At 42.8% G+C, this 23,012-nt stretch overlaps 1 protein-coding gene across 1 annotated transcript in view; it reads right to left on the reverse strand.

Moving 5' to 3' along the window:
* Window positions 1–23,012, reverse strand: part of pappa2 (pappalysin 2) — a gene marked incomplete at both ends in the record, with an annotated part of 373,122 nt that overhangs the window by 237,489 nt on the left and 112,621 nt on the right. The window contains 2 exon segments of the mRNA XM_084327732.1: window positions 329–414; window positions 821–949. Of these exon segments, the coding sequence (XP_084183858.1) occupies window positions 329–414; window positions 821–949 (215 nt within the window).

Here is a 23,012-nt window from a genome sequence, read left to right on the forward strand (position 1 = left end):
TTTCAATATATCAAATGCAAAGTAAATTTTTCTGGGGGGGATTATTATAGGATTATTTTTTATTTTATTTTATTATTTTTTTTTGTGCTTTTTTGTAAATGTTTTCAAGTACCACCAGCAGTACCACCAAGTACCACTAGTGGTACACGTACCACAGTTTGAGAACCACTGTGTTAGACTGAAGACCAGTACAGTGGGGAAAAAAACACATCAGGAGAAAACTGAATAGAGAGAAGCTCACAGGACAATTTACACAAAGCCCTGTATATATTTACTAGCTGTATGAAGAGGATGATTATATATCGTCCTCTCGGGACAGTGGACTTACCATTGCAGTTAAAGCCTGATTCCTTCTGACACTTCTTAGAGCAGCCGTCACCATCCAGTAGATTACCATCATCACACTCTTCATGCCTGTAGGAGGAGAAGAGGACAGAACATAATTGTCATCATCATTGTTAGTTATCATCATTCATCGTCGTCATCAACATCATCATCATCGCTAGTCATCATCATCATCATCATCATCATCATCATCACTGTTAGTCCTCATAATCATTGTCAACATTACCGTCGTAATCATCCTCATTATAACCATTATCACCATCATCCTCATCATTGTCGCCAATGCCAGCGCACACTCACACACACTGTACACCTGCACTCTGGTGCCTCCAGGTGAGGCTGTTCACATATACAGGACATTTACATGACCAATAAAGAATTCAAATCAATCAATCAATCATCATCACTACTACCACACAATATACATATAGGAAGCATTATGTTACATGAGGATACAGTATGTACAGCAGCTGACCTCTGTATGTGTCCATCGCTGCAGTAGGTCTGTCCATGTGTGTGGAGTAGCGGAGGGGACAGCTCACTGAGCAGACCTTCTGCCTCCACCTGGATACTATACTCGTACTGAACACCCTTCAACACTGACCTGGAAGAACACAGGAGATTCATGTAGAATAGATACAGAATATAATAGAATCATGTTTTGAACACCACTTATGGCAGAGCTGGAGTAGTGTAGAAGAAGGGAAGAGAGTTGAGTAGAAGGAAGGAGAGTTGAGTAGAAGGAAGGAGAGTAGAGTAGAGGGGGATAGAGTAGAGTAGAGCAGAGCACAGCAGAGGATAGTAGAGTAGAATAGAGCCGAGCAAAGTAGAGAAGTAGAGTATAAGGGGGTATAGTAGAGAGGGATAGGGTAGGGCAGAGTAGAGATACAATGACAGGTTGGAATAGAACAGACTACAGACTACAAACAGCATTTGACTTGACTACTATAATGTCTATATGAGTAACCTTGCAGCATCAGGGAGAAGTGACCTTAGATCCTCTTCAGGAAGTGTAGTGTAGTGATACCATGGCTCCTGTGTCAGTACTATTGATCTGTTGGTGTTCTGGGTCTATAAAAAGAGCCCTTCTCCCCGGCTCCCTAGCACTGCTCTAGTACACTGTAAAAAAAGAAAAAGGTCCATCCTCACAAGTGATTTAAAGATACATTTCATCTATTTTAACCTGAATCCTATTGTCCTGTTGTGTAGATGCTATTTCCTCAACTACAACTTTTCATCTGTAGTAGCGCCCAACTCCAGGAAAGTTGAAGGTGACACCGGTCTTGAAATAAAACCAATATTGCGACAAAAACTCACAAGCACCAACACAGGTAATAATAATAATAATAATAATAATAATAATAATAATAATAATAATAATAATAATAATAATAATAATAATAATAATAATAATAATAATAATAATAATAATAATAATAATAATAATAATAATAATAATAATAATAATAATAATAATAATAATAATAATAATAGATTACATTTATATAGCGCTTTTCTCAGAGTCAAAGTGCTCCCCACAATGTAGGGTGGAAATTGCCTCCTTCACCACCACTGGTAGCACCCAACCTTGGGCTACGCAGGCTCAATGGCTGCCATACACTGGCACCAGGCACACATCACACTACACAATGGCTGAAGGGCTCAGGAGACAGGGATTGATGTCAGAGACCTGATTGGGAATTTGGCCAGGAACGTCGGGGAACCCCCTACTCTTAACGAACTGGGTTCTTTAACAACCAAATTCAGTCAGGACCTCGGTTTAGCGTGTCATCCAAAAGACGGCACTTGCAGCTATACGGTGTCCCTATCACCGTAACAGAGGCATTGTTACTGACATGTCCAGAGGACAAAGTGCCCCCGGCTGAAAAACAACACCACTTTCCGACAACGGCCTTGACCGTTGAGTGTTGAGCTCTATTCATGTAGCCACGCTGCCGGACAATAGGTAATGGTGCCCATTGGTTTTAATTCGGAATGTGAACATACCCTGTAACACCAGATACAGAACAATAATGACAACAAGACACATAATAATTCAAATGAATGCAAATGAAATAGTTATAATATAAATTAAATATATAAAGGAAAGGAACAGGAGAAAAAAAAATATATATATATATACTATATAGTGAAGCCCCCACCATCCCCAGTCACGACAGCCACGGTCCCCACCCTGCGAGGACCCCGAGTCCGGCGCCCCAGCCAATCAAAGCATCATGCCTCTTTAACACCACGACTCGCCGAGACCCCGAACCAGGCCCCCCCCCCCCCCCCCCCAGTCCGGGCCCACGACCATCAGACCCACAATGACAGGGGCCCAAAATACCCCACCCGTATAGAAACACGGTAGAATAGAAATTATAAAAATATAAAATTATAAAATAAGATTACATTTCTAAAGACATTTAAGCACCCACCCTATGCCCCCCCCCCCCCAAGGTATCCCACCCCCCACCCCCCAAAAGAGAATAGAAAGAAAAGAAAAAAGGCATGTAGCCATAGACACTCACTCGCTCTCCCCCCACCCATCCCAGGACATTGACAATTTTTTGGCGGCTGTGAGGCCAGCAAGAATCAGTCTTTTCACATGTGTAGAGGTCGGCAATTGAGACACGTCATTCAGTAGCAATACAGAAGGAGAAACAGGTATGGTCAGAGAGAAAATATCTGAGAGCTGAGAAGTAACATTTTCCCCAAAAAACTCAACAGGAGGGCATTCCCAGTACATATGCATAAATGTTCCGGTAGCACCGTTTGGATTAATCTGTTGGTGATCTGGATTGCGCGAGGATAGTCGGATATTCTCCCAGACTGTATCCCAATCAAAATCTACATCCAACTCTGGCACATCCCTTCTCCTAATCGTATACAGGGGGAGGTCCTTATGAGAGGACATAAGTAAATGGCGATAAAAGTCAGAAACGAAGCCTCTCGATGTCTCTTTGTCATAAAAAAATTGGTGAAATTGGCGATGCTCCAGTGGTTTGTCCCATGGAACCCCATGAGCCTTCAAAGCTGCCCTTATTTGTAAAGAAAAGAAAAAGGAAGTTCCGGGGAGATCGTACCAGTTGGATAGATCCTGGAAAGAGCGGAGACATGTTTCAGATCCTTGGATGTTATGTATAGTTTTGAACTACCATCTGGATTGTGCTTAGACACATAATACGGGTGATGTAAGGTCAAAGACATCTTAGACATAGGATACAGCGATATAAGGTCAAAGACATCTCAGACACATAGGATATGAGCGATATTAGGTCGAAGATGTCTTTTGGAAATAGAGTATCATATTTTCATATTTTTTTTATGAAAATGGGATGCAACAGTTTTGTAAGGCAGTCCAATTTACGTTAATTAGGGTAACTTTTCAGTATGAGCTAAGCTAATAGTGTGTGAATCCAGAGCCTGCAGAATAATGAAAGACCCCCACCACCCCAACAACAGCCTGTTCAAGCTGCTGCGGTGAGGCAAGCGCCTACGGTCACACGCTGCAAGAACAGAGAGACTCCGGCCCAGCTTCTTCCCCCAGGCCATCAGAACACTGAACTCTCCACTCACAAGTACACATGAGCACACACACACACACACACATGCAACACTCATGCGGCAACCGCTAATACAATCACTTTACAAAATGTCACTTTAAAAAATAGAAAGTCACTCTAAAGGATATGTATGCCCTGGTATGTATGTGACAAATAAACCTCTTGATTCTTGATTCTTGAAAGTGAGAAAGTGTATATGAACGACATAAAACAAAGGATGATATTTGAGATTACACATAGCTACATAAATAGTATTTGCCACATAAAGGTTATCTGGGCAAATTTAATATATTAATTAAATATATTAATAGTATATTAAATCCTGAAAAGTTGTTACATTATCCATTCCACATATTTATTACATTATTCTGCAAGTTATTACATTATCCAGTTTTATTACATCATAAGGTCGTTCTAAATTAAACAGATGTGCTTTTTCCAGTGAATTGAATCGCCAATACAGAACTACTGTATGTGAAAAAACAGAACACACTGTAATTGTAGTTTTAATACAGTTAAATAACTTGATCAGGTAGATATTTTTTGCAGTGTATGGTTATATCCAGCTGGAGGAGAACACATCACCCAGCTGTGTCCAATTTCCAGCCGTGACAAATTGCCTTTATTAATTATGGATTAGAGAAGGAAGTGAAGATAATAGGAGAATCATTATATCACTGTGTCTATGTTTGTGCCTGTCTGTCAGTCAGTCAGTCAGTCAGTCAGTCAGTCAGTCAGTCAGTCAGTCAGTCAGTCAGTCAGTCAGTCAGTCAGTCAGTCAGTCAGTCAGTCAGTCAGTCTGTCTGTATGTCTGTCTGTCTGTCTGTCTGTCTGTGTGTCTGTCTGTGTGTCTGTCTGTCTCTCACTCTCTGCCTTTCACTGTTTCTTCTTTATCTCTATCCATATTCCGTCGATAGCCCTGCCACACAACATCAAACCCAGCTCCTCTCCAACAACTTTTTGGAACCAGTCTGTGCAGTCTGTTTTCCGCCTCCTTAACAGCACTGAAACTGCCCTCCTCTAAGTCCTCAAGGACCTCCTCACCTTCTTGGTAGAGCCTAAAGTGTGCCATCAGTAGCAACCCCTCCACCTACCCACTGAAATCTAAACCACACATCAGACAAAGACAAAAACTGTAAACAAAGCGCAAAGTACCATTTTGTCATCTTTTGCCTAGAGGTCACTGTTTGACGCCATTATAGATTCTACCTAAGTATCAAAAATTAAAGTATGCATTCTACATGATGTTTGCCCTCACACTTCAAACCATTGACCTTTAAAGGTTATGTTACAGTGGTATGTGGTTCAGTTACAGTATGCTGGCTCTGATTGCATGCTCTTAAAGTTGACAGGCTTCAAATAATTTGAAAGTACATAATCTTCATAAATGTTTGCCATGTTTTCCATACAAAATATTAACTAGTATATAATATAACTAGTAACTGATGGGTTCAGATAGATGTAGTTGAGTAAAAAGTACAATATTCCCATAAAATGTATCACAAAAGTGTAAAGAAATAAGTTCAGTACTTGAATTACAATTGATTTACTTTCCACTCCTCTGACACATCCACATTCACATAAGGCGTCCCCCAGGATTCCATACTCGGTTCCATACTCGGTCCTCCTTCTCGTCGGATTCTCCGCTATTTCAACCTGGACTTTACTGCTACGCTGATGACACTCAGATACACCTCAGCAAACTAATCCACCCAGAACCCTCCCCTCTCCCACATCGACTCCTGTCTGTCTGCAATAAAACTCTGGATGAAAACTCAATAACTCAACTTCTGATCAGCTCCATCAGTCCACCCTCAGCAAAGTCTCAAAACCGGACACTTACACTGTCTTCCTCTCCTCCCAAGCACGCAACCATGGCGTGATCCTGAACCCCACCCTCTCCCTCGACCTTTACATCCGCGAAATTGTCAAATCCTCCTTCTACCACCTCCGCAATATTGCAAAGATCCGGCCCTCCGTCTCACGCCCTGCAGCTGAAACACACATCCCTGCCTTCATTTCCTCCCGTCTTGAGTACTGCAACTCACTGATCTGCAGCCAGTGGTGTATAAAGTACTTAAAAGACGTATTTGAGTCAAAGTTAATATATCTTACTTGAAAATGACTCTGGTAAAAGTTAAAGTTGCCCATAAGAAAATAACTTCAGCAGAAGTACTGTAGATCACATTGAATGTACATAAGTATTTATCTGGTGTTAAAATGTGTTTAAATATCAAAAGTAAAAGTGCAAAGTGAAAGAACAGCCAGATACATTTTTCTCTCCAAACTCCTTCAACTCCCCTTGCATGCCTGAAGATAGATCAAATGTAACTTTTCAAAATAAAAATCGAATAGTCGATGGTGGCCAGTGTTAGAAAGCAATTGCTTGACATAACTTGATGCACTAACACCATTTCAAACTATGTAAGCATCCTGCCAACAGCTTTTATACAGTAGGACAATAGCAATCTATGGGAACGGCATCTGTGTTTTCCACCGAAAGTGGAAATGTATGTCTGATTCAATATATTATGCACATCCATTGGGAATGAAAGCAATATTGATATAATATTTTTTATTCTCATGACATTTACTGCTAATCTCGTGGTCCTGTGGGAGATATGCCCAAAGAGGGTAGAGCTATGTCTCAACTTGTCTTGATGAGAGCCCCAGTTGTCCACGCGTGAATGATCTTCCACAACATGTGTGGGAGCGATTGGCAGTTTGCATGTGTATACCGCCACCTAGAGGCTTTGATTTTCTTTTATATAGTGAAGTAAAAGTGTTTTAATAAATATAAAAACTCAAGTAAAGAGGACTTCCGGTTTAGCTGCATTATGTAGCGCACGCATTTGGTAATAGCTCCGCTCCCGTTAACGTTAATTTCGTTTAAAAACCTTATTTGGACAATACCAAAAGAGATTAGACCACATCGTATGTATTGATAAGACCTTCAACTAACTATATCAAAAGACAACATGGATAAGGAAAAGAAAAAGATTGGAAAGAAACAAGAAACAGCAATTCCAACGGCGCAGATTGAAACACGTTCAAGAAAAATAACAGGCGACGTTGCTGCAGATCCGTCGGTGACAAGCCCCGACGAGGGGAATATAGAGGAGAATACACCGGGACCATCGACTATTGGCCCCGAGAGGGAGACAATAGATGTCAACATAACAGGAACGACAGGAAAAAGTACCGTGAGAGATAAAGCAGGTGATTTTGAGAAGATAATTGCAAACAAATCCATCGGATCCCTCACTGCACCCATATCACCAACTGACACAAGCAGTGCAATTACACCACCCGACTTCAACTCACTGACTATCCTGATGAAAGAACAGATGGTCGCTCTCAAATTACACATCGATTCTAAATTCGAACACATCGATGCTAAATTAGAAGAAGTTAAGAAAGCGGTCGCTGTACAGTCCGAGCGAATCACGACAGTGGAGAATACGGTGACAGATATTACACGGGCAGTCAAAGTGAACGAGAACACCATCAACGTTGGCATGACAGAGGTAACAAAGGAGATAAAAAGGGTGGAAGAGGCATGCCGGAGGAAAATACAAGATGTTAAAGATGAAGCGATGGAGAGGCTACTCAAAACCCAACGCTACTACAGGCGAAATAACATCCGCATTGTAGGACTTGATGAAGCAGTCAATTGCGCAGACGACAACTTTCCAACAGTGCTATCAGAGATTTTGGGTAACAACTTTCTAAACACAGTGCCGACAGTGGACCAAGCTTACAGAATCGGTACTCGGGATCAAAGAAGCAACGGGCCAAGAGTCATCATTGTTACTCTGCGGAAGACGGCAATAAGAGATGACATCATTAAAATTGCTCGCATCCAAAGGGGGAAGCTGAAACATGGTGAACACTCAATATTTATCTACGAGGATCTTTGCAAAGAGGCCATCGCTCGGCGTCTCCCCTACAAGGAGGTGATGCAGAAATTGTTCATGTCTGGCCTCAGACCAAGGCTAGCATACCCGGCGCTGTTATCGATCGTGGGCAGGGACAGCCGTAGGGTAGGATTACACACGCCTAAAGAAGCCGAGGAATACTGGAATCGACATGGAGCAGAACCCCCAAGGCAGAACGAAACACTGTCTGAAAACAGATAAGCCTTCTCATCTCTCTCTTTCTCTGTGTATATCAGTATTAGAATGACTTTATCTGGGCTCAACAAAAGTAGCAGATGATATGCATGCCGGCTACACCAAGGCATATTGTGTATAATATGATTCGTAATGCATTATATTTTCAGACCTCTGGTCTCCGTGGAGACAAGAACATATCATTGACAATAGGGCTGACCTTCGAAGCTTTTTTTGGCAATCGAAGCTTCGGGGCCGAGCTTCGATTTTAATTCGAAGCTTCGAAAAAAAATTTAAAAAAAAAGAAAATTAAAAAAAAAAAAATTTTTTTTTTTTTTTTTTTTTTATCTTATGTTGTGTGACTTGTACAGCACTTTCATAAACGTTGTTGTTTTTAAATGTGCTCTATAAATAAAGTGGGTTGGATTAATTAATTAAGTAGCCCCTTTCGTGACTGAGCCAACAAGGTTTCACTCGGCTGTGTGATTTAATTCAAGGTGGATCGCTGTTGTCGTTTGAACAACTTCAGATTTCATGGGAACTACCAATCCCCCAAATCAAGAATGTTTAAGATGAATGAAGTAAGATTTTGATTATTTGAAATATGGCCTGTGTAGACTAAACTATGCACAGAATTATGTCAGTCTACAAGGTCCGGATTCTACATGGTCCGGCAATGTAGACCTTGTAGACTCCACTACAGACCAATTATCAGTGAATGTTCATGCATTTTTAAGAAGGGAAACTTCCACAAAAAAACAAAGAACTCACCAAAACATCTCAGTAGCACCTTATCTAAATTTTATTTCCTATTTTGTTTATTCATCCCAGTATCTTTCTTTCTTATGTGTGGAATTCTACAAGGCATGTAGGTGTATATGTATTTGAGGATGATATCCTTCAAACAGGCAATAGTGATGATATAATTTGGGCAGTGCTGAGCTGGGTTACTTTCCTCCAGTGTATTTGTCCCCCGGCCCCACCCAATGGCCCCATGCACACACACACACACACACACACACACACACACACACACACACACACACTTACATTTAGTCATTTAGCTGACGCTTTTATCCAAAGCGACTTACAAGTTCTGTACGACAAGACAGCAAGAAGGGTACAACTCTATCAGCTGAGTAACAATGTTTATCAAAGTGTTGCGTGTTACAGTGTAGGTTAGTTTATTAGGAAAAGTGCATGACAGTAAGGTTAGTCACGGTTAGATTTTTTTTTTTTTTTTTTATAAATCATTTCAGATAATGGTTGAAGAAGTGAGTCTTTAGTCGACGGCGAAAGATTGGACGGGATTCGGCTGTCCTAACTGGGATGGGTAGTTCTCACACACACACACACACACACACACACACGCACACACACACACAAATCGAAGTAAAAAAAAAATTTGAAAAAAATAATGTTGAAAAAAAAATGTATCCTTTTATTTTTTTTAAACTTCGATTTTTTTTTTAATGTTCGAAGCTTGTGCCATCGAAGTATTTAAGACAGCCCTAATTGACAATAAGAACAATCTGGAATATTCTGGGCTTATCGCTCGACTGCTCTGGGTCACTTAGAAATCTCCCGAAAATACTAGTAGTCATGAACCCTGGGTAGGAAGATCATTCTGGAACATAACAACAGTCTGTTAGTATATACTAGTGTATTCTACAACCTTCTAGAATATAATGCACCATAACAACGAAGGCTTGCAACTCTAACATTAACATCCGGTGTGTATAAGCATAAGCATATGATCAATTGACTGAAGTTTAATCAGGCCTTAATAAAACTTAAAAAAAAAAAATCAACCACACCTAAACGTATGAGCACAACAAGGTTATTCTAACAATTTAAGTAATCACTCCACTGATGTAGAGATTGGCACATTGTAGCTCTAAAAGGCTCTGTTTTTCTCTTTTATCTAATTACTCAATTCTGTTCTAGTGGCTTCTCCACGTTGAGTTTTATTCTATCTCTCACTCCTTATTTTTATCTTTTTTTTCTCTCTCTTTTATCTTACATTGTTCTTTCCCATTGTTCTTCATATTAAGGTGTTAATGTTTCTCTACAATCTTTTCCTTTTTTCTGATGTTTCCTACATAAGTTAGTAGAGGGTTCAAATGAATATATCGATGAAAGTTTATTCTTTTTTTTTTCATTTTTCATATATTTTCATTACAGTAAGGGAAGGCGCAAGACCAAAAGCGACATTCTATTGTATTAGAATGAAAATGTTAGATCCTATGGCAATTAGCATAGGAAGATCTCTGTACTGAGCTCTGTTAAGGAAGGACAGGACACACTCACTGAGAAACATTGCTTTATACTGAAAACTAGGGTAAGCCATTTTAAGTTTATTAGTGAATCTTAAAAGTGAGGAACCAGCTGACTTGATTAAAGGGGCGTGTTTAAAACGGCCATTTTGTTTAGTTAAGTGCCCCCATTAAGGGACTGTTTCCTGTTTACTAGTAGCATCTGATTTGCTGAGTGAGCCATTAAGAGCCTGCCCTGTTTAAAAGCAGAGGTCCAGACTGTGCTGAAATCACTCTGTACTGAGCTCTGTTAAGGAAGGACAGGACACACTCACTGAGAAACATTGCTTTATACTGAAAACTAGGGTAAGCCATTTTAAGTTTATTAGTGAATCTTAAAAGTGAGGAACCAGCTGACTTGATTAAAGGGGCGTGTTTAAAACGGCCATTTTGTTTAGTTAAGTGCCCCCATTAAGGGACTGTTTCCTGTTTACTAGTAGCATCTGATTTGCTGAGTGAGCCATTAAGAGCCTGCCCTGTTTAAAAGCAGAGGTCCAGACTGTGCTGAAATCACTCTGTACTGAGCTCTGTTAAGGAAGGACAGGACACACTCACTGAGAAACATTGCTTTATACTGAAAACTAGGGTAAGCCATTTTAAGTTTATTAGTGAATCTTAAAAGTGAGGAACCAGCTGACTTGATTAAAGGGGCGTGTTTAAAACGGCCATTTTGTTTTGTTAAGTGCCCCCATTAAGGGCCAGGTGTTAAGACAGCACTAATTAGTGATAGAGATTTAAAGGCTTGCTGGTGTAGCGTCAGCGAAGCGTCGAGAAACGAAGAGGGACAAAGAGGAGGAGTTTTCCTGGAGTTATCCGCAGAGGGATCCACCGATCCACCTAGTGCTAAGTACACCCTAGTCCTATCTTACACTCCACTCTGAAAAATCTCCCTTTCCCTCCCACTCTGCTATTTCTCTACTTCCTCCCTGCCACTCTTGACAAGACAATGTGTCTCATACCTATATCCACAATCTGCTCCTCTAGAACAGATTTAACCCACCCACGGCAGTTTGCTAGCAACCCGGCTAATCTCTCCTACCCTCCTACAGCCACTAATACACCTGTCACAGTACGGGGAGGCTTATGGAATTGTCAATCAGCAGTCAAGAAAGCTGACTTCATTACTGCCTACGCCCATAGTCTAAATCTGCAGCTCCTGGCTCAAACTGAGACCTGGATAACCCCCAATAACTCATCAACACCTGCAGCATTATCTACAAACTATAACTTCACTCACACACCTCGACCTTCCAGACGGGGTGGAGGCACTGGCCTCATGACATCTCCTTCATGGGCTACAAACGTAACACCACTCCCAGAACTGTCACTCTCCTCTCTTGAATATCATGCAGTATCTGTCTCTAATCCTTTCAATCTCACCATTGTTACACTCTACCGCCCTCCAGGTACACTCGATCACTTCACAGATGAGCTGGACATGCTTCTTAGCTCCTTACCGGAAGATGGTACCCCTCTCCTTCTATTGGGCGACTTCAACCTGCCTGACTCATCTCAGTCAGTCATAGTAGTCTCCCTCCTACAATCGTTTGACCTGACTCCCACTGCCATGCCTCCCACCCACAAAGCAGGCAACTCCTTGGATCTCATATTTTCCCGTAACTCCAGCATCATTAACACCACGGTAACTCCCCTACATGTATCTGACCATTCCTTCATATCCTTCTCACTAACTCTCATGCTTAACCGAAAGGTCTTCACCCCAACTCAAACAGTCTCACTCAGACGCAACCTGCCCTCCCTATCCCCCTCCACCCTCTCCTCTGACATACTATCCGCTCTACCTTTGAGTGACACCTTCTCTGCTCTCTCCACAGAGATGGCAACCTCCACCCTCCTTTCAGCCCTTGCAACCTCCTTCAACAAGCTCTGTCCCCTCGTTGAGAAACCTGCCCGCCGTTCCCCACCCAGTCCATGGCTGACAGATCCAGTGAGAGAACAAAGACAGGTCCTGAGAGCAGCTGAAAGGAAGTATAGAAAGTCACGCCTCACTGCTGACATCGACACATATCACAACATCTTGTTAACATTCTCCAAAACCATCACTAATGCCAAAGCTTCTTTCTTCCACCATAGGATCGAGGCCTCTGCCAAGAATCTTCGCAAACTGCATGCTACCATGTCCTCCCTCCTCACTCCCCCCCCACCCCCCCCTCCCTCATCTTTCTCTGCCGAAGACTTTGCGATCTTCTTTGAGGAAAAAGTGGAGAACATCCGCAGCTCCTTCTCCCAACCCCCACCCATTCCAAATGCTGAATCGAGAACCTCATCCTTCACTCTGTCATCTTTCTCTCCCATTACAGAAGCAGAAGACCCTGACACTGGTAACATCGAACCGTCCGACTACTTGCCAGCTGGACCAGCTACCCTCCCCACTCCTCCAGACCATAGCACCAGACATCCTCCCATTCCTAACTGCAACCATCAACTCCTCACTCAACTCAGGGGTGGTCCCCACCTCCCTAAAACAAGCCAGAGTCACGCCGCTCATAAAAAAACCAACCCTGAACCCTACCGTCATAGGCAACTACCGTCCTGTCTCTCTTCTCTCCTTCCTTTCTAAAACACTTGAACGTGCTGTATCCAACCAACTTACTGCTTATCTCTTACAGAATGACCTCCTAGACCCTAATCAGTCAGGCTTCAGGACTGGTCACTCCACAGAGACAGCCCTCATTGCGGTCACAGAGGCACTTCACTTAGCAAAAGCGAAAGGCCTCTCCTCTGTCCTGATTCTCCTAGATCTATCTGCAGCCTTCGACACAGTCAACCACCAGATCCTCCTTGCGGCCCTCGCAGGAATGGGAGTGGCTGGCTCTGCGCTGACATGGCTGTCATCATACCTCAATGACCGCTCCTACCAAGTGTCATGGAGAGGGACCCTGTCGGCCACCCGCCCCCTGCGGACGGGTGTCCCCCAGGGCTTGGTTTTAGGACCCCTTCTCTTCTCCCTCTACACTAAATCACTGGGTAACATTATCACGTCTCATGGCTTCTCCTACCATTGTTATGCCGACGATACTCAACTCTTCCTCTCCTTCCCTCCCTCAGATATCCACGTCTCTGAGCGGATCTCGGCCTGTCTGTCCGACATCTCAGCCTGGATGACGTCCAACCACCTCAAACTGAACCTAAGCAAAACAGAATTGCTCCACCTGCCGGCCAAATCCTCCCCCCTAACCGACCTTTCAATCACAGTCGAGAATGCAGCTGTGACTGCGTCCCCGACCGCCAAGAACCTTGGTGTTGTCCTCGACGACCAGTTGAACTTCTCTGCTCACATCGCAGCGACGACCAGAACCTGCCGATTCCTCCTGAGCAACATCAGAAGGATCCGCCACTTCCTGACAAAAGAAGCCACCCAACTCCTCGTCCAATCAACAGTCATCTCCCGCCTCGACTACTGCAATGCACTGCTCGCTGGCCTCCCGGCCACTGCCACTAAGCCTCTTCAACTCATTCAGAACGCAGCAGCCCGCCTGATCTCAAACCTACCGAAGTCGGCCCATGTCACCCCACTTCTTAGGGACCTGCACTGGCTCCCCATTGCTGCACGAATCCGCTTCAAGGCCCTCGACCTAGCATACCGTGCAGCAAAGGGAACCGCTCCCGCCTACCTCCGGTCAATGGTCTCTAACTACACACCCTCAAGACCCCTACGCTCTGCATCTTCTGGCCGCCTCAGACCTACTCCTATCCAAGCTCCGGGAGGGTCATCAAAGAGAAGTCGCCTATTCTCAGTCCTTGCCCCACAATGGTGGAATGAACTACCCACCCCAGTTAGGACAGCCGAATCACGTCCAATCTTTCGCCGTCGACTAAAGACGCACTTCTTCAACCACTATCTGAATAAAAAAAAAAAAATCTAACCCTAACTAACCGTACTGTCATGCACTTGTCCTAATAAACTAACCTACACTGTAGCACTCAACACTTTGATGAACATTGTTGCTCAGCTGATAGAGTTGTGCCCTTCCTGATGGCTTGTCGTACAGAACTTGTAAGTCGCTTTGGATAAAAGCGTCAGCTAAATGACTAAATGTAAGATTAGGATTACAAAGCTCAGTTTGGGCAATCCGGTGGCCTAAGGGAGGGAGTCATACGCGGAGGATGTGTTTTTGGAACACAGGCCTGTACGACTCTCTGGGTGAGGGGAAAATAGGGGATTTTTATTTGTATATATATATGTTTTTAAGCTCGGCTCTCAACGGGACCTCAATAATTGGATGTACATCTATTGTAGCTTCGCACTCCAGAAGCATTACCAAAAACTACACAAAAACATGCATAGATTATAGCTAGTTTGAATATAATGATATGGAACACTGGTGGGATAAACAAACAACACAAACGCAAAAGCGTGCTCACACTGATGAAAAAAGAACAGGTGGACGTGGCTCTACTAAGCGAAACGCACATTTTAGAGGAAGACATAGATACGTTAGCGGATAACACATACCATAATATTAGTCACTCTGCTTTTGGTACGAGAACTCGAGGTGTAGCCATAGTCGTCAGACGTAAGTTAAATATCGAATTAAAGGGGGTATGGTCGGATGCGGAGGGGCGTATAACTATAGCTAGGATTGTACACAATAACAGGAAAATAGCGTTGGCAGCGGTATATGCCCCAAATTTGTACGAAGAGGGTTTCTTCACTACACTAACCGATGAAATGTTAAACCATCCCGATTACTCATTTATAATAGGTGTGGATTTTAATGCCATTTGGAATCCAAGGATGGACAAATCTTACCTCGCCTTTTCCAGCGAACAAAAAAATTCATCTAAAGCATTAAAGGATTGGTCAAAGATTACAGGTGTAAATGATTTATGGCGTTCACTTAATCCCACGACCCGAAAGTACTCTTGTCGATCGGCGAGACATAACACATTATCCAGAATTGATTATGTCTTTGCATCCCCGAGACTATTTGATAAATGTGAAGTGGAAATGATACCCAATGCACTATCAGATCACTGTTATTTACTCCTAAAAGCAACATTTGGTATACTATCTTCCCGGGCCCCAAGATGGCGTTTTAATTCGATGCTGCTTAATAACAAGGAATTCATTACACAACTCAAAGAAGCTCTCACAGTATTCCTACGGGAGAATGCAAACTCGATGCAAGACCCCAGAATAATATGGATGTCGGTAAAGGGTATGATCAAGGATTTCACTGATAGATTTTCCTCCATAATGCGCAAGAATCAATGCACAAAACTGTCTGAACTGGAAACGCTTTACTCAACGTTATTTAATTCTTTAAAATACAACAACTCAACTAGACTAGAAAATCAAGTTAACGTACTAAAAACAGAGATCAATGCCATATACAGACAACAATCGGAAATGCAAATACGCAGCACAAGACAACAGCAGTACTCCCAAGGTTCTAAACCTAGTCACCTATTAGCCATGCGATTAAGAATTAATGCAAAATTTGCAGATATAACTGCCATTAGAAAACAACAAGTACTTGAAACAGACCCCAAAATAATAAACGATACATTCAAAGAATTCTACTCCGACTTATATAAATCAGAAACGACCTTTGATCAAAACAAAATGGACACATATCTTAATCAAATTATTCTCCCTAAACTTTCGGAGGATGACGCTAAACAGTTAGAAGCACCGATCACACTAGAGGAACTCAAGAAGGCCATATCCGAAATGAAAAATGGTAAGGCTCCTGGAAGAGACGGTATCCCATCAGAAATGTACCTTTCTTGTTGGGACATAATTGGACCCTTATTACTAAATATGATCTTATACTCAGTCAAGGAGGGGAGCTTCCATAAACACGACAATATTGCACTCATTTCAGTCCTTCTCAAAAAAGACAAAGACCCCACCGAGTGCGGTAGTTACAGACCCTTAAGCCTCCTCGGAACCGATGTCAAACTGTACTCTAAGGTATTAGCCATCAGATTACAAAAGCATATGACGTCTTTAGTTCATCCGGACCAAACTGGCTTCATAAGAGGTCGCCTGATCACTGATAACATAAGACGAATACTGCATGTACTAGATGCAGACAAAGAAGACACCATACCTAAGGTGATGCTGTCCCTAGATGCTATGAAAGCCTTTGACAGGCTGGAATGGTCGTATCTATGGGCAGTATTAGAAAGGATGGGGTTAGGAAAAGGATTCATTGATATGATTAAAGTATTATACAAAGACCCATCGGCCATGATTACAACAGGTACATTCATCTCCAAAATCTTTCCGGTATCACGCTCAGCCAGACAGGGTTGCCCTCTTAGTCCCGGACTATTCGATCTATCATTAGAGCCTTTAGCACAATATATAAGACAATCCCAATCCATAGAACCAATCGTAATCAAGGGCACACAACATAAAATTAGTTTATATGCGGACGACGTAATATTGTTCATGCAAAGCCCCAACACCACATTGCCTCATCTACTCAAGTTGATAGAGAACTTTGGTGATTTATCGGGATTTAAAATAAATTGGCCGAAGTCGGCTTTCCTTCCACTTAACACCCATGCAAAAAAAGATACAACCCTCCCAGGTGAGATACCCATGGTAAAACATTTTAGATGCTTGGGTGTGGAAATATTTCCCACCATAAGACAAACGGTGAAGCACAATTACACAAAAATACAGAACAAAATCAAAGACGACCTGGATAGGTGGGCAAAACTTAAAAACTCGGTACAGGCAAGGGTATCAATAGTTAAGATGGATGTACTACCTAGAATCAACTTCATCAGTTCAATGCTACCGTTACCCCCTCCAGAGGGTTACTGGAAAAGATTACACTCCTCCACAGACAAATTTATTTGGAATAACAAACCACCTCGCATAAAAAGATCCACCGCACAGAGAAATAAAGCAGACGGTGGCATGGCAGTTCCAGATTTTTTCCAATATTTTAAGGCATACACATTAAGACCATTGACAATATGGTTTGATCCCCAGGCATTGGTATCCTGGAGAAAATTGGAAGAAAACATAGTAGCCCCACATAGACTGAAGGACATAGCACACACTAAACTACCAATCAAGCTGTATCAAAGCTGTAAAGGAATGTGGATCACTACCCACTTTCAAAACCTCTCTCAAGGGACACCTACGGGAGACTGCAATTCAACACTGGCCCCTGTAAATATCCTAACCCAACCCCCTCCAATGTACAGTCATTTACCTAGTATGGTTTTGTCAATAGTTCAATGTACAATTGTGTTTGTTTGTACAGTGTCTCCTCCCCCCCCCCCTCAATGTACAGTGTTAATTGCTTATACAGTGTGCCCCCCGCCCCCCCCCCCCCCCCAACCACCTCCAATGTAAATTACCCAGTATGGTTGTCAATATCCCAATGTACCCAACCCCCCCCACCCAACCTCCTCCAATGTACAGTTTCTACGTCAAATGTATATACTCCCTTTTCTTGACTCCTTCTGTATCACAAAAAGTACTGTATTTGCAAATCTGGTATGTCATAAATGTATAGATGTAGCAGTACTGACTATCTGTATGTCATGTATGTCATATATGTCTATATGAATTGAAAATGGGGGACCCTGATGGAAACAAGACAAACGTCTTTCTCAGGTCTGCATCCCCTTAACAATTGTATGTATTGAGCCGTACTGTATTGTACCCATTCTGCAATCTGTTAAATAAAGTTTTCATTCATTCATTCATTCATCAAGCACTGTGAGCGGAAATTTGGCCCCATAATTACCCATGCAATCCGGATATGGCGTGAAACACAAAAAAAATATCCTAACCCACAAAAATGGCATTATCACACTCCCTTATTCAATAACAATGCACTCTTAATTGAAAAACGTCCTATAAGATTCCCTATATGGGAAGAGCAAGGCATACACTCATTAGGGGATATTTTTAATAACCAGGGTTTTTGTAGTTATGGAGAAATATGCACAAAGTTTAACCTCACCGAGTCCACATGGCTTTTTTACATACAGTTACGCCTATGTTTGAGGTCTCACAGTGTTCCATTAGACATACCAGTTGAACACCACAGATACCACAAATTCTTCTATGAAAGAGAAACATCGAGAGGTTTTGTATCAGGTTTTTATTATCAATTACTAACGTCCTCGTATGAAACCCTCCAACTAGACTCTGTCTGGAGGAGGGATATACCAGACCTGGAAAGTGACTTTGATTGGCAAGAAGCATGGGCAAATGTCCGTCTTACATCAAGGAACCCGGACCATCAACAAATCAATCTTAACTATATTTACAGGACATACTTGACTCCTATAAGACTGAACAGAATGGGCCTTAAACAAGACTCAAAATGCTCCCAATGTACAAATGGAGACGAAGGGACATTTATGCACATGTATTGTGACTGCCCACCAGTTAAGGCATTCTGGAAAGATGTGACCCATCAATTATCAAAACTCGTATCTTGGAATATACCAGTACACCCCTCTGTATTACTATTGAATGATGTTTTTGAGTTTGCAGTAAATCCACAGCTAAAGAGATTGGTTTTATCGGGTATCACAGTAGCTAAAAAACTGATCGCATCACGCTGGTTTCAACTGGAAAAAATGTGCCGGAAGGTTTGGTTTCTTACATATCTCGATGTGATTTATCAAGAAATATCTACAGCAAGAATTCTGGGTCTCAACGAATCCAAAATGTCAAAGTGGTTAGAAGTGGTGGAGAGAATAAAAGCTAGCTTATAATGGTAGTGTCTGGTTAGGAGTGAGGGATAATGGAGGTACTATCCAAGGAGGGGTCCGGGAGGGGGGGGTTCGAGCTGGAGCATATGTGTGTAGGGTTTTAGAAAATAGGTATTAGGGGTATATCCTGTATAAGGCATTTGTATAATTGGTCATTTCGTTGGATATACACTGTATACGGTAAAATATTATTATAGACTTTTTTTTGTTTTCTGTTTCTGTACTTGCATGTCATTTTAGCCACCTTGATTGTTAGTTTCATTATGCATTGTGTGTTGAGTACTGACTTTTAATAATTTTTGTTTTGCAATAAAAAAAAAAAAAAAAAAACTCAAGTAAAGTATACATCACTGTCTATAGCATCAGTGACAGCTCCATCAACACGCTAAATCCTGGTCCACCAACTGGCTCCCCTATATACACTGACCAACACCACCACCACCTCTGTCCGTGTGATTACGAAACCAAGCCGCATTTCTCGGAGAAGCTCTCTGATTGGCCGACGCCTGTTTCTACACTGGTTAAGCTTAGGCACTCTTCGAAGTTGGTTAAGGTTAGAGTTTGTCTTAGAGCGTGACGGCAAGTTCTTTCGGCGGTTAAGCTTAGGCACTCTTTCGAAGTTGGTTAAGGTTAGAGTTTGTCTTAGAGCATGGCGATAGAACGCCAGGTAGTTTGCAGGCTGTTTGGCATGGAAATGGGCAAAGACACAGCTCGTCACGGATTGGGCAAACTCATCAGTGGCCAATCAGAGAGTGTCAGTTAGTGCCAATCAGAGAGCGTCTCCGAGAAATGCGGCTTGGTTTCGTAAGCACGCCCTCTGTCCCTCAGACACACACACTCTGGAACTCACTACTCCAAGACATTAAGGACTCAGAATCCATCTCCAATTTCCAATCCCACCTCAAGACTCACCTTTTCCTAGACCCCCCCCCCAACCGTTCAACCCTTGTGTGTCTGTGTTATATCTGTATGTTGTCTCACTACTTCCCACCCCTTTTTGTAAAGTGATTTTGAATTCTAGAAAAAGTATTACAAAAATCACATTGATGGTCGTGAGATTCTGAGGCAGACATCCAAATCACATCCTCTGTCTGTTGATCCACTACCTCCCAAAAATGTGACATCAGTTTCCCAGTCCTATCTACGACCTTAACCAGGATATTACCTCGTATTCAGAATAGTATGTCGCCAGATGATACAAAAATAGGGTCTAGATAAAAAAATAAACAAAAAAAATAGTCCCATCTCTGTACCCACATGTACTGTACTTCTGTTGGCCTGGGATCAAATCCCACCAGACCCTTCTCTCATGTGTCTCCCCTACTCTGTCTCCCTCACAGCCTCCCCGACTGTCTCAATAAATAACCTTCTCTCCTGCGTCTCCCCTACTCTGTCTCCCTCTCAGCCTGGCTACACTCTCAATAAAGACACAAATACTATGGAAAAAAGACTGCACTCACGCCTGATTATGATCAATCAAATTGCTCTCTCGCACTACAGACAGTATGTTCCTTAATGATCCAAGAGAATACTTGTCTATGTGTCTACTAAACAGTGAGAACAGTGCTCTTTTAGATCTATGAGTAGACTGTCAAAAAGCAAGATAAGTTATCATCACCACCGCATCTCCCCCTCGCTACCTTGCAATGTGCCAATGGCTGGTGAAGTTTCAGAGAGGGCAAGAAAAAGAAAAAGAAAAAGGTTAGCGTAGAGCCCTGCCCTCCAACCTGATTGATGTCTGTCTCCAGTCTTTTTTGTGCTATCAGGCTGTCTCCCCCGTTCCCCCCATGGTCTCATGTTCCTTTTGTTTTTGTTTCTTTGTTGTTTTTGTTTTTGTTTCTTTGCTTTCGTTTCTTTGTTTGTACTCCTGCTCCCGACTACTGTCAGCGACTTCGGGTTATTGAGAAGCGCTATATAAATTAAATGAATTATTATTAAGAGGCTAACTAGCGTCTCCAAACAGACACTGCTGTGCAGACAGCCTCTGATCCTCACATTTGGTTTGTATTCCAAACAGGAGTCTGGATTCCCTCTCCCCCCTCCTCTGCTCTCCTCCACGTACTCCTCCCCCTGCTCTGCTCTGCTCTCCTCCACGTACTCCTCCCCCTGCTCTGCTCTGCTCTCCTCCACGTACTCCTCCCCCTGCTCTGCTCTGCTCTCCTCCACTTACTCCTCCCCCTGCTCTGCTCTGCTCTCCTCCACATACTCCTCCCCCTGCTCTGCTCTGCTCTCCTCCACATACTCCTCCCCCTGCTCTGCTCTGCTCTTTTCCACTTACTCCTCCCCCTGCTCTGCTCTGCTCTCCTCCACGTACTCCTCCCCCTGCTCTGCTCTGCTCTCCTCCACTTACTCCTCCCCCTGCTCTGCTCTGCTCTCCTCCACTTACTCCTCCCCCTGCTCTGCTCTGCTCTCCTCCACGTACTCCTCTCCCTGCTCTGCTCTGCTCTCCTCCACTTACTCCTCCCCCTGCTCTGCTCTGCTCTCCTCCACTTACTCCTCCCCCTCCTCTGCTCTGCTCTCCTCCACTTACTCCTCCCCCTGCTCTGCTCTGCTCTCCTCCACTTACAATTCAATTCAATTCAATTCAAATGGGCTTTATTGACATGGGAAACATACGTTTACATTGCCAAAGCCAAACAAAACAAAACAAACCAAAACAATCAAACAGAGAAAACAAAATAAAGCAGTACATTACAGACGGAATTTCTTGTACAGTCTTTATGGTGGTTGTATTCCGCTGGATGTCCTTTTCTTGTCACAGCAGCTCACAAATCTTGCTGCTGTGTTTGCACATTCTTGTATTTCTCCCAGTAGGTATGGGAGTTTTGAGTTATTGTCCATGTTTTCAAAGTCTCTTTGGGTGTTTGCAATTTGTGGGAAGTATATGTCTCTGATGTCTTGGTATAGTGGGCAGGTTGTTAAGAAGTGGAGCTCGGTTTCCACCTCGTCTTGTGTGCAGTGGGTGCACAGTCTGTCTTCTCTTGGGAGCCAGGTCTGCCTATGGCGGCCTTTCTCAATGGCTAGGCTGTGCTCGCTGAGTCTGTACCTAGTCAAGGATCTTCTTAGTTTTGGGTCAGTCACAGTGCTCAGGTATTCTGCCACTGTGTACTCTCTGTTTAGGGCCAAATAGCATTTAAATTTGCTCTGGTTTTGGGTTGTTTCTTTCCAATGTGTCAGATAGTTTTCTTTTTGTTTTCTTATAATTTGATTTAGTCCAGTGTGCCATCTGGCTAGTCCCAGAACCATCTGGCTGAGTGGGCATCTATCGAGGGTCTCTCTGTGGGTGAGGGCTATGTTGTGGAGTGTGTCTGGGTCGCTTTCTTTTAGGTGGTTGTGGAATTTGAATGCTCTTTTTTGAATTTTGATGATTAGTGGGTATCTTCCTAGTTCTGCTCTGCATGCATTATTTGGCGTTTTCCGTTGGGTGCGGAGAATGGATTTGCAAAATTCTGCATGCAGAGTCTCAGTTGGGTGTTTGTCCCATTTGGTGAAGTCTTGGTTTGCAAGTGGGCCCCAGACTTCACAACCATATAGGGAAATCGGTTCTATGACTGAGTCTAATATTTTGAGCCAGATTTTGATTGGAATGTCTAACTTGATGTTCCTTTTTATGGCATAGAAAGCCCTTCTTGCTTTGTCTCTCAGGTCGTTCACAGCTTGATTGAAGTTCCCTGTAGCACTGATGTTTAGGCCGAGATATGTGTAGTTTTTTGTGTGTTCTAGGGAAATTGTGTCTAGGAGGAATTTGTGTTTTTGTTGTTGTAGGCTGTGCCTTTTTTGGAATATCATAATTTTAGTTTTGTTTAGGTTTACTGTCAGTGCCCATGTCTGGGAGAATTTGTGCAGAAGGTCAAGGTGCTGTTGTAGCCCTTCTTTAGTTGGGGACAGCAGCACCAGGTCATCTGCGAACAGTAGGCATTTGATTTCTGTGTCTGCTAGGGGGAGGCCAGGTG

This window comes from Notolepis coatsorum (assembly GCF_963971535.1).
Source record: "Notolepis coatsorum genome assembly, chromosome: 13".
Classification (NCBI taxonomy): Eukaryota; Metazoa; Chordata; class Actinopteri; order Aulopiformes; family Paralepididae; genus Notolepis; species Notolepis coatsorum.